The sequence below is a fragment of the Setaria italica genome, chromosome VIII, assembly GCF_000263155.2.
Source record: "Setaria italica strain Yugu1 chromosome VIII, Setaria_italica_v2.0, whole genome shotgun sequence".
Lineage (NCBI taxonomy): Eukaryota > Viridiplantae > Streptophyta > Magnoliopsida > Poales > Poaceae > Setaria > Setaria italica.
This window is the reverse complement of record NC_028457.1, coordinates 9,129,423-9,146,864: the sequence shown is the minus strand read 5'-3', so window position 1 is coordinate 9,146,864 and position 17,442 is coordinate 9,129,423. Positions and strand designations below refer to the sequence as shown.

The window sequence follows — 17,442 nt, the reverse complement described above, 5'->3', positions numbered from 1 at the left end:
TTATATTGACCGCTCATATAAGAAAAACTATTTGTACGCTTATAAACAATATAACATATGTAATATAATACAACAATTTGTAATTTTGTTACCATTTTCATATAAAAGTAGCAGCCAAATTTTATATTTCAGACATGTCGATGCCCCAGATATAACATATTCACGAACGAAGGCACTAATGTTTATCTGCAATAACAATTTCATGTACACAGCGCACTCAAAAAGTACTACATCTAACCGATGCACCCAGTAAAGTGTTAAGAAAAATAGGAGGAGGAAGAGGGAAGGAGAATGGGCAGAGAAAGGATCAAGAAGGGAAACAGACCTGAATGTGCTTCAGTCATGCATGGAGAAACCAACTAACATAAGCTTAACGATCTGCAAAAGTATTGCAACAACACAAGGACGCATCCACTGAGCAACAAAAAGTTGCGACCACAAAGACCACCAGTACGATGAGCAGGAGCATCCAATCATAGCTTAAGGGAGAGGTCAATAATCTTGTCGGTGAAGTCCTTCTCTCCGGCCTCCAGCAACGCCCTCATCGGGTTAGAGGAGCTTGGCGTCATGACCTGCGCAGAAATGCGTGGTTCCTTCCCCCTCCTCTCCCTCGCCTCCTCTTTATCAACCGCACCGCCATAGCCGCCCGGGCCGGCGGCGTGCCTATGAGCGGCTGCTCGCTGGAGGCTGCGCTTGGCAATGCTACGCTCCAACTTGTGGGCATTCTGGTGGCCGCCGAGCGCCTGCGAGGTGTAGAACTTCTTGTCGCAGTAGGAGCAGGAGAAGTAGCCCTGCGGCTCCATCTCCATCTGCAGCTCCAAGGAAGGCCGCAGGGAGAGGTTGAGGTCGAGCTGTGTTTCAGCACCACCGTCCTCTCCGGCTGGATCCATGGTGGCCGGAGTTACAAGGCAAGAAGACAAAAGGCGCCTCAAAGGCCGCGAGCGAAGTTGTAGGCTCGTAGGTGTACACCCAATTCTAGCAGTTGTACTTTGGGAGAATAATTGATATGCGATGCTGCACCGATCCCAAATGCAGCCCTAGCGAGCGTAGACAGAGACGGAGAGAGTTTTCACTGGTACAGAAATGGCTACAAAAGTCTTCGGTCATTTTCGGACCCGGGACTAAAGGAGCTTTAGTCCTGGGTCCAAAAACCAGCTCCTTAGGCCTGGTCAGTAATATCGACCGGGACTAAAGAGTTCTTTAGTCCTGGTTGTAATGTCTAGGAACAACGAGGAAATCTGGTGGGGCATTTAGTCCCGATTGATAATACCAACCAGGACAAAAGGCTACTCCTTGAGTCCCGGTTGGTGTTTCCAACCGAGACTAAAGGATGATCTTTAGTCATCATTGAAACAAAGAACCGGGACTATATGCTCTCTTTTTTTATTCCCCTGGCGGCCGCATCTCTCTCTTCCTTATCTTTTCTCCCCCTCCTCTCCCTTTCTTCCAGGCAGAGCGGCGGGGGGCACCTGGGGTCCGGCAGCCGGAGTGGCGGGGCGGGGTCGGCCTGCTAGGGGCGGCGGGAGCGGCGCGCTCCAGTTGAGGCGTGGCCTCCCGCGGTGTACGGTCCGGCCAGTGGTGGTGCAGCTCCCCGCGGCGCACGACTCAGTGGCAAGAACACGGCGGCCTCCTTTGGGGGCGCGGCCTAGCTTCCTGTGGGGGCCCGGTGGCTAGCGTGGCTGGCCTAGCGGCTGGTGCGGCTCGACCTCCAGACAGGGTGTGGCTCCCCACGGTGTGTGGTCAGGCCAGCGGGGGTGCGGCTCCATGCGGCACGTGACCCGGCGGCAGGAGCGCGGCAGCCCTATGGTGGGGCATAGCAGCCCGGTGCAGCGCAGCCAGTTTTGGCCCTGGTGACGGGAGCGTCCAGGGCAGCTCTGGGGGCCAGCTTCGGACTTGATGGCAAGGGCGGCCGGCGTGCTCGGCGTGACGCAGGCGACCCGGCATGTTTGTTTTTGAGTGATCAATAGTGCATGATTTGTTGGTGAAGGATTCGTTTGTGATTGTGCTAGTAAATCCTCCATGTGCTATGTATCAATCAAAACTCATGTATTGTGTGAATCCTTGAGTCAAATCGAACTCATGTGTTGTGAATAAGGTCTTGTGAGAACTGATCGGCTGTGTGTTCTTCCTTGTGTGATGGTCATGTACGAATTTGATTGTCGTTGTGGAGTTTGAGCTTGATGTGGTGGTGGTCGAGGTGGAGCTGTAGGGGCGGTGGCACGAGCAGGCACGATAGGGGCGGCCTACAATTTTTTTTTATTTTTTGAAGTCCTTTGTCCCGGTTGATATGACAAATCGGGACAAAAGGTAGGCTTTAGTCCCGGGTAAACGATCCGGGACTAAAGATGGGATCTTTAGTCTGAATAATTAGTTCTGGTTAGATTTTCGAGATCTATGCATCTCTTCAACTAGGACTAAAGTCCAGTTTTCCACCAGTGTTTGTTAAAAAGGATTGCAATGAAAAGTACAGAAGATTTCATGTATCAGCTACTTGAAAGGGAGAGCTGGTGCTGTCTGTGTTTTAGACCGGCAACCCGCCTAGGGGGTACCCTAGGTGGTCTTTTGTATGGTGGGTGTCATCGAGAATCAAGGAGTCGATGGTGACTCAAGGAACACAATTTAGACAGGTTCGGGCCGCTAGATCGCGTAATACCCTACGTCCTGTGTGTTGATTGTATTGAACTTAGATGAGTTGAGAGAGTTGTCTTTGAGCGGTCCCTGCCCGCCCTTATATGATCGGGGGAGCAGTGTTATAGGCTAGAATCCTAGTCAGGTACGGTTATAGAGTTCTACTCGGTGTAGACAGAGTAGTTTCCGTATGTATGTTGACTAGTCTTTGGGAGTTCGAGTGGGCTACGTTCCTTTGCCACGTAGCCTCCGAGCCTTGATTACGTCCAAGTACACCCCTTAGTGGGCCGCATAGGGCCTACTCGTGGGCCTAGGATGTAAGCCTGACAAGCCCCCGAGTACTTTGTAGTTGAGCGGAACTATTCCGAGTATTCAGAAGTCACTACCAGAGTAATTCCCAGTGTTCATCAGTTGTAGTGTCTTCGAGTACTCGAATATTGTGGTGTGGCTGGAAGGTACTCTTTGTCTTATTTTTGCTTCGAGTTGCTTCTGCCTTGAGAAATTATATGGTAGTGCGATGACAATCGCACTCCATATGGAGTAGCCCCCGAGCCTTAGTTTGAATCGAAGAATCAGGCTGAGGGTCAATCCCGTGTTCTGGTTGTTCTGGCTTTATTAGTCTTCAGAAAAAAGAAAACTTTGTCCAGCAGGTACGGTATCCGCAGCCCCCGAGCACTTAGGCGATTTTTTCCGTGGTTGATGAAGTGGTCAAACCTCTTGATTTGAGTAGCCATTGGATATTTATGGCGATAAATCTGGTTTATATCTAACCATTGCTTAATTGACGCTTGGAATTCGGAGGTGATGGAGATATAACAGGGGGCCCCGCTTATTATTAGGGTTACGTTCTTTTTAGCAGATCTATTTTGTCCCTCCCCCCTTTGTTCCTGTTCATCTTTGAGCCGTCGTAATTTCCAAGGCCACCACCGCCATTGTTGCTTTCTCCTTGCGTTTGAGTGAGATCTACTGCCGATCCTTTTGTTCTTCCCCTTTCCTAAGGCTGACTGATGCGTGTCAAGAAGATGGGGAAGAAACCGGAGAAAACCCAGGGTCAAGCTGCGGCTGCCAGTAAGGTGAGATCCAAATCAAAGAAGGGGAAAGAGCTTGTGCTGCCGGTGCCAAAGTGTGGCCCGACGAACCAGACTGCGCCACCGCTGCCTGGGATGACCTGGAAGAACTCTGTGATGAAGGAAGTGGCTATTTAGGCTTTGGTTGATCCTAAGCTTCTTCAGTCGAAGCTTGAACTCGAGTGGAGGCCTGCTTTTGGCAATGCGTGGTAGTTTGAGGAGCACCCAAATGAGACTGTCATGCTTGCACACTTTTTCAAGAGAGGACTGGCAGTGCCTACTTCCGACTTCTTCAGAGGTATTCTTGAGTATTACAAACTTCAGTTGGTTCACTTGAACCCCAATTTCGTGCTTCATATATCTATCTTTGTACACTTGTGTGAAGTATACCTGGGTGTCCCTCCCAGTGTTGAGCTTTTTAGGAAGCTGTTTTGCTGTAAGCCACAGCCTAGTGCGATTAGGACGAAAGTTTTTGCAGGTGCTAGGTTTCAGCTTAGGAACTCGGGTGCTTATATTGACTACAATTTGACTAACTCGCATGGTGACTGGAAGAGAAGATGGTTTTATATTGGGAATCATGACCCTGCTTTGCCGGTAGTCACAGGACATGCTCCAAAGCATGCGGAGAATTGGGTGAGCGAGCCTGAAGACACCCCTGAGATTTCCAACCTACTGTCTCAAATTGCTGAGTTGAAGTCGTTGGGCTTGACTGGCATCAATGTGGCTGCCAGTTTTCTCAAAAGGAGGGTTCAACCTTTGCAGCAGCGAGCTCATTCACGCTCGGAGTACTCGGGTTTTGATGACCCGTCATGTATGTCTCATGATGACATATCTGATGATGATGTGGAAGCATTGCTGACGAAGTTCTTTAGGAACTATCAGGGGGTACCGGTTATTCCAGGAGTCCTTCATCAATTTGACAGTTGGTATGGGGCGAAAGAGGTATATTCTTTTGCTTGACTTGTATTTTTCAAGATGTTGGGATGTCTTTGAGTAACAATTTGTTTGCAGACCCATGTTCTTTTTGGCTATCTATCGCAGTCTAAAGGGGAGGAGATAGTCATGGCTAACTCTGAAGATGAGCCTTCTCCTCCTTTGAAAAAATGGCGAGTAGTTCGAAAGAGGGCTGCTGTGCAGTCTGTTTCGATGTTGAGTTCGACCCCTAAAGGGTCGCAGAGTACCAAGGTGCGTAGTCGTTGTTCTTGGTAATTTTTGTATAGTTGTTTGGAATCTTTGATGATCTTAGTTGATTGGGAAGGCTGTCGACTCTGCTCCTGGTGTCGACGAGGCTACTTCTGCTGAGGTAGTCACCATTGCTAGGGATGCTGTGGTCAGTGTCGCGGCTTTTGAAGAGTTGCCGGTGGGGGTGCTGCTTGTAGACTTAGGAGCAGCCCCCGAGCCTACAGCCTCGGCGCCATCAGCTACCGAGTTGCCAGTCCTTGAATAGGATATTGTTGGTGCATCTTCTGTGGTGACAGACATCGCGAAGTCACCGATGATTGCCGCTGGTGCCTTGTTGTCCGATGTTATCGCCAGTGGTGAGTTTTTCTGATTACATTAGTAGTCTGAAGTTTTCCATAGTCTTATCCTTGATTTTTTTAGGACTTGGTGAAAATATTGTTCCTCCGACTGACCCTGTGGTGCCGAGTACTCGACCGGCAGTCGCTGAGAGGAAACATATACGATTACCGCCGTGGTCATCTCGGTGGGTTTTTAATGAATCTTTGTACTTTTGAACTTAAGGATGAGTGATGACTTTGTGTTTTGATTCGGGGACACGGATGATACTATCCCTGTGGACACAGGAGTGGATTCTAGTCCCCTAACTACACTCTCTGGTCCCTTGGTTGATTTGATGATGGATGACGCACCCGAGGTTGACACAAGCCGTCTTGGTGCCACCATCTCCATGCTTCAAGATGTTATCCGTTCAGTCGAGAGCCCTGTGGTCCCTTCGGGTTCTGGGGGTGTGCCGTCTTCAATGTCTATTGGTGGTACCTTGGCTTTAGTTGTGACTAAAACGGATGAGGCTGGTGCACCGAGTATGTAGCCGAAGTACAGGTTCTTTTTCGAAGTCGGTGTGTTGTATCTTTTAATGACTTAATGTATGTATTTTTCAGGTGCCATCTCGGGTGGAGCTCCAGAACCTCAGATTGTTAAAAATTCTTAAGGTCCCGTGCTCGAGCTACCATCGGAGTCAGAGTTTCGGAGAGCTATCTCGGGTGGAGCTCTAGAACCTCAGATTGTTAAAAATGCTGAAGGTCCCATGCTCGAGCTACCGTCAGAGTCAGAGTTTCGGAGAGCTATCCAGAGCTTTCAGGTGTGTTATCTTTTTTGACTGACTGTTTTTTGCTGAAAACTTGACGACTTGCTTTTGGTTGTAGGATCTTTATGACAGAGCTTATAGGAATGCTCGGGCCCTCCAGGAGCGAAATGATTCTGTGCAAGGATTGGCGCAATTGGAGCAAGAGTGCAGCCGTCTCACTGAGTCCTTGAAGGTTCATGAGGAGGCTGCGAAGTCTTTGGTCGTGGAGTGGAGGGATCATGAAGTTTTGCAAGAGAAGTTGGAGAATCGCTATAAGTCCTTGAACAAGAAGTATCAAGGTGAGTAGTCGTGTTTTTTGAGTATTTTTGACTATAGTCGAGGATTCTGATCTATTCCCTTATTGCAGAGCTTAAAAGAATAGAGGCTGTTGCGAGTAGCCAGCGTCTTGACTGGAGGAATGCTCATGACCGAGTAGCTGACGAGGCTGACCATCTTCGGGCATCACTAGCTGAAGCTCAGGCTGCATGTGAGCATCAGAGGGATAGAAAAAATCAGAATGGAGTTATGCTTGCTATGGCCATGGTGGCCTGTAGAGATCATGGCAGGACCATAGGAAGGCTTCGAGGTGAGCTCCAAGAGTTGACTGATGCTGTGCAGAATGTGGTAAATGCCATTGCACCTCTTGATGATGATGCGGAGCCTCGTTCACTAGTCGAGCGGCAGAAGACTGCTCCGAGTAAGGTTGCTGGCCTCTGCAAGGCTGTTTGTAAGCAAGTCCTTGTGGTGGTCAAGTCATATTACCCAAGGGAAGATTTGACAGCGGCTGGTGACGGTGTTGCTCGGAACTGTACAGAGGATGCTTATGTGCAATATCTCGAGGAGGCTGAGCCAATTGCTTCGAAGATGTCCGAGTTTGTATCTTTTGAAGAGCCTTAGGCTTGTATAGTCTTCGAGTTGTAATTTGCCGAGTATTTTGTTTACTCGAGACAATCTCTGAATTTTGTTCGAAGTCCAATGAATGATTGTCATCGTCAATCTTTGTCGTTGGTGGGAGTAAGTCTGAGCGCCAGCCGAGTAGTCGTGCGGTCATCAATTATTGTCGTTGCTGTTTTGAAAATAGTGTCCCTTTACTTTCTGAGAGAGGTGCACGGGTGTACTGTACTCTTTTGTCTGTTGTGGTGTGAATGCCTTCACGTGAGTGGAGTCAGAGAGCATCTTGCTGACTCGTCAGTGCTTTTAAGGCTCGTTGTCACAAGCGAATTGTCACCGCAGGCCCACAAACCTACATCACCGCCGGTTTGGGAGACCGTTAGTTAAAGGTCGGTGGTGATGCCAATTGTTTTTATCATTGGATCTAGAACCGGTGGTGATGCCTATTTTAAAAAACAAAAAGAAAAGAAAAAATTGCAGCGCCCGTTAGTCGCCTCACCGGCCGCTACCATGGCGGCAGTGATGAGAGAGAGAGAGAGAGAGAGAGAGAGAGAAAGGGAGAGAGAGAGAGAAGCGTAACATCATCGCCTTTGCCCGAGCCGTCGTCCGAGCCCCACCGCCTGCTGCTCGACCTGCCACCGAAGCCCCACCGCACCGCTGCTAGCCCTCCAGTCACGGCTGTTGTGCTGCCACGCCCGCTCTTCACCCCTCCGCCGCACCTCATTGCCATAAGCGAGTGAGGGGCATGCGGAGGGGGGAAGGGAGGGGTGGAAGATGACGAGATCTGGCCGAGGGAGGGAGGAGAGGGAGGAAGGAAGGGGAGGGGAGGCAGCCGCGGGAGGGAGAAGGAGGGGAGGGGGTAGGGGCAGGGGTGGTGGCTGGGAGAGGGCACCGTAGGACTAAAAAGGTTTAAAAAAAAGTGCCAGCAGCCTACACCCGTGCTGGTCCCACGCCCGCGCCACCCACACCGTGCCACCCGGCTCCGCATCCCGCTGGTCGCTCGGCCCCCGACATCTTGTGCCCTGCCGGAGAGGGAGAGGGAGAGGGAAGGAGAGGGAGGCGAAGAAGTGGGAGGGGGCAAGCATACCTGTGCCCCGCGCGACACCTTGTCCTGCCTACGCCCCGCTACCGCTCCTCACTACCAGTGAGGGGCGAGCAGAGGGGGAAGGGGAGGGGCAGCAGAGGGGGAAGGGGAGGGGCAGCAGAGGGGGAGGGGGCGCCAGTGGGAGAGGATAAGGGAGATAGGGAGAGGAGGAGAAGATAAGGTGGAGAGAGAGGGAGGCGCGTGGAAAGGGGCTTTTAGTCCCGGTTGGTGTTTCCAACTGGGACAAAACACCAACCGAGACTAAAGAGGGAGTCTTTAGTCCCGGCTGGTGTTTCCAATCAGGACAAAATGCCCTCTCATCCAACTAGCAGTTACAACCGGGACTAAAGGTGGGGTTTTAGTCCAGGTTGATCTTTTCAAATGGGACTAAAGCTCCCCCATCAGTGGTTTATTTTTTAACCCGGGACTAGAGATGAGTTCTCTAGTAGTGTTCTCTAAGTAGTTTGGAGATCAGCTTTATAACTTATTCGAAGTGGAAACAAACGAGCAGCTTTTATTTTGTTTCTTGCTTCCAGAATCTATCCTCGTAGATTGCTACAAAATGTACTATCCACAAACTTCTATCGTGGCACAAATATACCTACCATGCAACTACAGTTCGCATATAAGTGAGGGAAAAATACAGAGATGCCATAAGCTCGAATCAAGGTTATCGCACAGCCGTTCTTTAAAAAAAAAGGTTATCGCACAGCCATCAACTTTTGAATAATTTAGCTCATCACATAGGGCCATAGAAGTTACATGGATTATAGCAACCTTAGCTGAAAGCAATATACTACCTTCGAATCAAGATGCTTGTTCTACGACTTACAGGCAACTCTGGCTTGTTTATTTGGGTCTCTTACCCTTCCTTTAATTGTACTAATAAATAACTTATTTTCCCGTGCACACACACTTTAGTGAATAATAATTTCAAGGTTAACGAGAAATGCTTTCAGTTCCAATACTACCAGTGTTTCGCTAGAGACTGTGAAGTTGAACATCCATCCAAAGCAAATGCTACACTTATTCATGACTAATCAATGGACTATGCCTTGAATTGACAGTCTTGAGCAAACAAATCCACAGCAGCTCAGCGGAGTGGTTCCCATGGTGATTTTTGCTGATATTGCACATATGTGGCATGTGGGTCCCAATCACCATTGGTTTCTCAACCATGTGTGGCCCTCTCTCTCTCATGTTGTTTCGCCGCATAGTTTGAGAGTTTTGTTGTCGTGTGGAAGCAGGTCATGTCCACATCGAGCCTATTCTCATGGTGACTAGGGTGAAGACGCTGGATGCTGGCGGTGGCTCTTGCCAGTTGAGGTGTCGATGGCAATGCAGTGATGTATGAGAAGGGGCATTGAGGAGCAAATGGGGCGTAGAAAGGGGCTCACAACGCCAGGGGATGGTGATTCTATAGGCGTAGAAGGAGAGGGATGAGATGTGGTGTGGCCATATCTTTTCCGTGGCAATGATCCGATGTGAATGGCAATTAGCAAAGGAGGTGGGGGCGCTGGAGGTGATGTGCGGTGCCAACATGGCATAGAGGGAGAGAAGACGGAAAGAGAAGGCAGCCAGCCGACATGGACATTAACCACGGTTAAAAACACCTTGAGGGGTCGAGTGTTTCTGTACATGGTTTCACCAATTGTTGGATGTTTGTTGTCCAATATTATTCGAGTTCGAGGGGGCGGGTTAACGAACTTGATTCTAAAGGCATACTATCTCTATAACAAAGGCAGATGCTGGGGAGACGTGTAATAAAACCTATAATGGTTGTCGTCTTTGCAAATTTCTAATCTTGAAGTTAGGAGCATCCATTTCCTGAGTTCGTAAATAAAACTTCACAATTATAAAAGCAATCAATATCCTTATCCAAATTTTTTTATTTCCAATTTGCATAGCAGCGAAAGATAGTCGTGAGGATTACTGGCATTTAAGGAGAAAAAAGAATATAGAGATGCTAAAAATTATGTGATTATTAAATTTATGTACACATCCAAATGGAAATTGGTGGTATGCATTGTTTGTGGCTAAAGACTAGTGATTGGACGGCCATTTTTTTCTTTATTTGCATTCACACAAATATCGGTCATACATTTGCGATCCAAGCATTACCAAGCAAGCTTATACTTTCACATGCAGATGGACATCGAAGTCGCAGCCTTATCATTTCATGTGCCGAATGGCTAGGCGAAGTCGTCCTCCACCTCTCAACACTCTCCTCGCAGATGCGCATATACTCTCTTTCCTTCTCCACCTACCAGCGCTCAAAGGCTACCAGCACGGGCTACCAAGCTAGGTTAGGATTTAGGGTTTCGGAGTTAGACTTCAGGGTTAGGGTTGTTGTGGTCTTATGCTCTAAAGGGATCTCAAAGAGGCCGGTCAACCGATAGGGAAGGTGGACACCAGGTGGGGTGCAATAGGGACACCACACGCCAGGTGGTAGAAGAAGGTGGTTGGGCCGATGGAGGTAGTGTGGGTGATAAGGTTCAAAGTGGTTGGTGTTGGTGGTGAGAGATGTGGTGACAGAGGCGGCAGTTTGGCATTGGGGCTAGGTGGAAGGCAATGGAGGCAGGGATAAGTAATCACTGGGAGAGAAACTACCTTCCATCCAGTTACAAAGGTCTCGGTTATTTTTGGACCCGAGACTAAAGGAGCTTTAGTCCCGGGTTCAAAAACTAGCACCGACGGGGCTCTTTAGTCCCAGTTGGTAATATCCACTGGGACTAAAGAGACCCCTTTACTCATGGTTGTAACAGCTAGAAGCATCTAGGGAATCTGGTGCGGTGTTTAGTCCTGGTTGGTGTAAAAACACCACAACTAGTCCCAGTTGGTGTTACAAATCGGACTGAACATTTAGCCTCGGTTGGAACTTCCAACTGGGACTAGTTGTGGTGTCTTTAGTCCCGATTGGTGTTACCAACCGCGACTAAATGCAGCCTATAAAATCCCCTTCTTCCTCCCCGAGCCCGAGCCACTCACACATAGAGCTCCGGGCTCCTTCTCCATGGCGACTTGGCAAGCTTAGGGGCGTGATGCCTGATTTTTTTTCACCAATTCCGTGGGGATTTCACTCATCCAAAGTGTTGTAAAGGTTAGCTACTTCATCCTCCATTCATTTATTGTTATTATGTTTTGTTTTATGCTTTAGAGATAGAGAAAATTGAGTTTTTTAGAATGGGCTAGGGAGAATGGAGAGGTTTTTTTTATTTATACATGCTTTTGGGCTACAATTTCATGGATAACTTGCTTGTTATATATGTTTCGTATTAGATAAAGAACTTGCAGTATTATGTATTGGAAAACATAAAGTAAATGTGTTTATAAATTTAGTCCTTGCAATAAACATGAGGTAAAAAAATTGTAGGTCAAATAAATAGAATTTGGTCCTTGCTACAATTTTTTTGGATAGTTTGTATGTTAAATTAGAGTGACATAAAAATTACACCGGTCAACCTTCTTATCATTCACTAGTTCGACAAAAATAAAAATGCAAGAATTCTGGAACAGGACAACAAAGATACACTAAAGACTATTGATGCTCCATAGTGGACTTCATGGAGTCAACAATCCAAAAATAATGGTAGAACAAAAGAAGTTCGAGTCCATAAACTCTGGTTGAAAATCATAAAAGAATCTTGCAATAGTTTTCCAAATGCCTTTTGGAGCCATATTTTCATAATAAAAGTATGGTGGCCCAATATCCTGTTGAGGTAGAGATTTGTTCACAGACCTTGACCCATCAGCTTTTGGTTGGTTTTGGATTGCCAAAATAGGCCATTCTCAGTGAACAAATCTTTTGCCTGGACAGGCTATTAGGCCACCATACATCTATTATGAAAATCTGGCACTTGCTCAACAAGACGTTTGGACAATTATTTAAATATTCCTTTATGATATTCAGCCAGAGTACATGGACTCGAAGATCTTCTGTTGTACCATTATTTTAGGATTCTTGACTCCGTAAAGTCCACTATGGAGCGTTTGTAGTATTTTTTGTATCTTTGTTGTCTTGTTTCAGAATTCTAGCATTTTTATTTTTGTCAAAGTAGTGAATGATATAAAGGTTAACCGGTGTAATTTTCATGTCACTCTAATTTAACAATAATTCTATTTCTTTGACCAATAATTTATTTATCTCATATTTCTTGCAAGGATAAATATTATGAACATATTTACTCTATTTTTTCCCCTACCTAATATTGATTAAGTTCTTTATCTAGTATGAAGCTCTATGTCCATTTTTCATGTAATACGATGTAGATGAACCGACAATGAATGTACAACGCGAACAGATGGATCAAGGAGTTTATTGATGGCTTGCATTATTTTTTCGAAGTGGCCAAAGCCAACAAGCCAGAGAAGGGATTCATATGTTGTCCATGCTTCCAATGCAGTAACAAGGACTACTCTTCGTGACAGACTCTTCACAACCACTTGTTTAGTTATGGTTTCATGCCTAACTATTTGGTTTGGACCAAGCAAAGTGAAAGAGGAGTTATAATGAAAGATGGTGAAGAAGAGGATGATAACAACATTCTGTACTGGGTTGCAGGCCAAGCCTTTCCAGATACTACAATGGACGAGGCTGATGAAGAAGAGTTTGCAGAAGATGGCCCTATTGATGATCTTGGTCAAGTGCTACAGGAATCATAGAAAGACTGTGAAACTGAGAAGGAATTAGAAAAGTTGCAGCATATGATAGATGACCACAAAAAATTGTTGTACCTAGATTGCAAGCAGAGGCATAAAAAGCTAGGTAGTACACTAGAAGTGCTGCAATGGAAGGCAAAAAATAGTGTGTCTAATAAGGCATTTCAAGGGATATTAAAAATTGTAAAGAACATGCTTCCCGAAAATAATGAATTGACATCCACAACATATGAAGCAAAATAGGTTGTTTGCCCTCTAGGATTGGAGGTTCAAAAGATACATGCATGTCCTAATGATTGTATCATCCATCGTGGTGATGAATGCAAGAAATTGGATGCTTGTCCTGTGTGCGGCGTGATGCGGTATAAGATCAGGTGAGAAGATCCTAGTGATGTCAAGGGGCAGCCTCCCAAGAAGAGAGTTCCTACTAAGGTGATGTGTTATTTCCCTATAATTCCTCATTTGAAGTATTTGTTCAGAAACAAGGCGAATGCTAAGTTGATGCGATGGCACAAAGAATAACGTAAGCAAGATGAGATGCTGAGACCACCGCTTATGGGGCCCAGTGGACATCAGCTGATAGAGAATTTTCGAACTTTGAAAGAGATGCAGGGAACATAAGGTTTGGTTTAAGTACGGATGATTTCAATCCATTTGGTGAGTTAGAGTAGTGGTCATAGTACTTGGCCTGTAACCCTATGTAGGTTCAACCTTCCTCATTGGTTGTGCATGAAGCAAAAGTTCATTATGATGCTGGTGCTTATACAAGGTCAAAAATAACCCGGCAACAACATTGATGTGTATCTAAGACCGTTGGTTGAAGAACTGCTACTGCTTTGGAATGAAAAAGGTGTATATGTGTGGGATGAGGATAAACAAAAGAGGTTTGACCTATGAGCATTGTTGTTCGTAACCATGAATGATTGGCCTGCATTGAGTAACCTTTTAGGACAGACAAACAAGGGATATCGGGCCTGCATCTACTGTTTAGATGAAACAGATAGCATGTATTTGAAACACTATAGGAGGTGTAAGAAAGAAAGGGTTGCATTTCAAAGGGGTGGCAGACCATCATAAAAAACGTGCATACCGTAATGGAAAGCGTGTATTTGAGATGATAAAGGATGTAAGGGTAGTCTTTGGAATGGGTCTTGGTAGCGAATCTGTTCTGAATGATGATAACGAATGTGAACCCATGTGGAAGAAGAACTCTATATTTTGGGAGCTACCTTATTGAGAAATGCTAGAGGTCTCCAATGCAATTGATGTGAAGCACTTGGCGAAGAATCTTTGCGTGAACATGCTAGGCTTCCTGGGTTGTTATGGGAACTCAAAAGATATAATGGAAGCACGAAAGATCTGAATTGCATGAAGCAACATTATAACCTACATCTAGAAAAGAGAGATAAAGGACAACACTACTTACGTCCTGCTAGTTACACTCTTGGCAAGGAAGAGAAGGATATCATGTTTGACTGCATGAATAGTATCAAGGTTTCGTCTGGATACTCATCGAATATAAAGGGAATAATAAATATGAAAGAAAAAGAAGTTCACAAATCTAAAGGCCCATGACTACCACATATTGATGAAACAGTTGCTTCCTGTTGCACTAAGGGGTGCTCTACCAAAAAATGTACGATTGGCGCTGGTAAAGCTATGCACGTTTCTCAATGCAATTTTGCAAAAGGCAATCGATCAAACCAAGCTACTAAAGCTACAAAATGATATGGTGCAAAGTTTTCTCAGATTTGAGCTGGTATTTTCACCATCCTTCCTTAATATTATGACGCACCTCCTGGTTCACCTAGTCAAAGAGATTACTATTCTCGGTTCACTATTCCTACACAATATGTGGCCTTTTGAGAGGTTCATATGAGTTCTAAAAAAATATGTTCTTAATCGTGCCCATCTAGAAGGAAGCATCACCAAGGGACATGGAAGAGAGGAGATCATTGAGTTTTGTGGTGATTTTATTGACTCAATTAATTTGATTGGGGTTTCAATATCACGCCACCAGGGGAGGCAACGGGGAAAGGACACCATTGGAAGGAAATCAAGTTTGAGCACTGATAGTGATTTGTTCCATGAAGCACACTTCACGATTCTGCAACAATCATCCTTGGCGGCTCCGTATATCAAGGAACACAAGTATATTCTATTTTCCCAGTACCCGACAAAATCCGATGACTGGATTATACATCATCACATAGATACTTTTCACTCTTGCTTGCGTCAACACCTTATGGGTAACTCCACGATTCATGAACAACTCGCTTGGGTAGTTAGGGGACCTTCTAGCACAATCGTGAAATTCCAATCTTACGAAATAAATGGTTATACATTTTACACAAGTGGTGAAGATAAAAAAAGCACCCACCAAAATAGTAGTGTCCATATAGATTGCAATATTGAGCTATGACAGAATCAAGCTTCACGACAAGAGCATGCAGTGAGACCATATTTTGTGCACTAGCTGACAACTGTGCACAGTTAATTGGGGAGTCCAGGATTATCCAGGAACTGAAAACTAACTATCGAAGACATATCTTCATTTCTTCGAAAAGCATGTTGTTTTTTTAGCAAAGAGAAGCATGTTGGTTGTTCACCTTCCACAGTACAACTTACTGAAAAGCACGCTCAAATAAAATTTTATTGAAAGCACAAACAGCACATACTCGATATGTGAGGGTGTTCTCATTCTTCTGTTTGGAGTACTGGCAATGAAAGAAATAGTGGATTGTGTAGCAGTTAACTTGGATCATCCACCACACATCCCCAAAACAAGGACAGTCAATTTGGAACATTCCGTATAATCGGATTCCGAGCGAATGTAACTATTTGCCTATAGAACTAGAGTAGCTATTTTTTTAGGAAGATATACCTGACTAGGATATATATTTGAATAATCATATTGCCAATAAGAAACTGACGGTGGAAATTGAATTCTAAGGTTAGTTCACTACACAAGCCAAGAAAAATTTACTGATGGAAACATAATAGTTTTTAACCCTTATTATTCGTTGGCTCCTTATTTTGGCAAATAGAACATATATCTTTTTATATTAAGTCGGCAAATACCCATCTTATTTTGGAAGCAAATCCACCTGACCTTTGGATTCCTGGCTCATAGCTAACACCCAGGGAGAGTATACTCTACGGCCGGCCATAGTATAGTTTATTCTATGCCCAGCCCATCCGACGCACTAGAACGGTTACAATGACTTGAATGGTTTCAGACAACGATGTAGTCGACTTAGTAGAATTGATATGTCCATTTTTGTATGTCATAATTTACTATAAATTGATTGTATCATAATTTGGAGTAGGAGTTACCGCAATTATTTAGTGTCAAGATCTTTTTTTGTAAATTATTGCATATATATATATGATGCTAAAAGTGCACCTAGGTGCATTTTGTGCATCAGGTGCACAGACACCCCCCCCCCCCGGCTTACCTGATGCGCCCGCCTGGTTCGCGCACCCCCTACCTGCCCGGACAAAAAAGATCCCTTCTTCTCCTATCGGGACTACGACAGACAATCACCTGCACCTCCCCCCTTCCTTCGCTCACCCTTGTTAACCACGCCGCCAAACCAGCTGATCTGCCACCACAAAATCTAGCCCTGGAAAATATAGCCCTGAATTCAGTTGATCTGCAGTTGCGCCCATGGCCCCACCGTCTCTACCCATCTTTGATTGCTGCTTCTAGTTGGGCAGCCCAATCTATAGCAGCAGATGTGATGGTTGTCGTGGGGGGTGGAGATCCGATCGCATCATCTGCGACCACAACTCCTCCGGTTCTGCCGACGATCACGGCCATCACGGGAGCGGTCATCCCCGACGGATCGAGTGATCCCTTGCATCACATGACAATGCTGATGCCCCCCACTTCGGCTCCTCCTGGAGCACTAATCACGCCTGATCCTGACAAGAGATTCCATCCGATGAGCACTCCTCTGATTGCAACTGCGATTTCCATCGAGGGCATGCTTAATTTTTTTTTATTTTTTGATTGCAAGCATCCGAAGTGTGATTGCAGCCTCAACCCCCGAAACGGGAAAACTAAACTGTGATGTTTGTAGTTGAAATTGTTTTTAGATGTAGATTGGGGAGCTGTCTGGTTGCAACTAGTAAAAAAAATAGTTGCGACGATGAATTATATTTTGGTGTGCTTGCAACTTGAGGCGTGGATTGCATCATGGTGTATAGGTTGTTTTGCACCTAGTTAAAAAAAATGGTGTGCCTGATGTATGTTGCAACTTCGGATGCATATTGCAACTTCATATGAGAATTGCATCGTTACTTGTAGTTTGATTGCACTAATGGCTATAGTCTAATTGCAAACTCTATCTGTGATTGCGACATTTGGTAATAATCTGCCGAAGCTTTGTCATATGCAGGATTGCAATGCTTATATGTAGTTTGATTGCAACTAATGGCTATAGTATGATTGCAACTCTATCTGTTTTTTGTTTATTTGCCAGAATTTATTTGTATTTACCACCGTACAACTTCATATGCGGTGATTGCAACTTCAGATGATGATTGCAACATTATTTATAGTAGTGGTTGTAGTGTGATTGCAACTCTATCTTTGATTGCGATATTTAGTAATGTTCTGGCCACACTTTTTCAGATGCAAGATTGCAACATTAGTTGTAGTTTGATTGCAACTAGTTGTGATACTATGATTGCAACTCTATTTGTTTTTGCTTATGTGCCAGAATTCATTCATATTTACCGCTGCATATTTTTTCGCTGGATCCGAACATACTTGATGTATTTATCCCAAGGGTGAGGTAGGC

The 17,442-nt window shown here is 45.4% G+C and overlaps 1 protein-coding gene across 1 annotated transcript; it reads right to left on the bottom strand.

Annotated features, from left to right (window-relative positions):
- Nucleotides 1-473: 473 nt before the first annotated feature.
- Nucleotides 474-890, bottom strand: LOC101777677 (zinc finger protein 7). Its single transcript, XM_004980267.1, has one exon. The coding sequence runs from the start codon at nucleotides 888-890 to the stop codon at nucleotides 474-476; it is 417 nt and encodes a 138-aa protein (XP_004980324.1).
- Between the last annotated feature and the right edge of the window lie 16,552 nt (nucleotides 891-17,442).

Excerpts from the sequence above, each read along its gene's own strand:
- LOC101777677 (XM_004980267.1), bottom strand. The coding sequence starts at position 890 with ATGGATCCAGCCGGAGAGGACGGTGGTGCTGAAACACAGCTCGACCTC.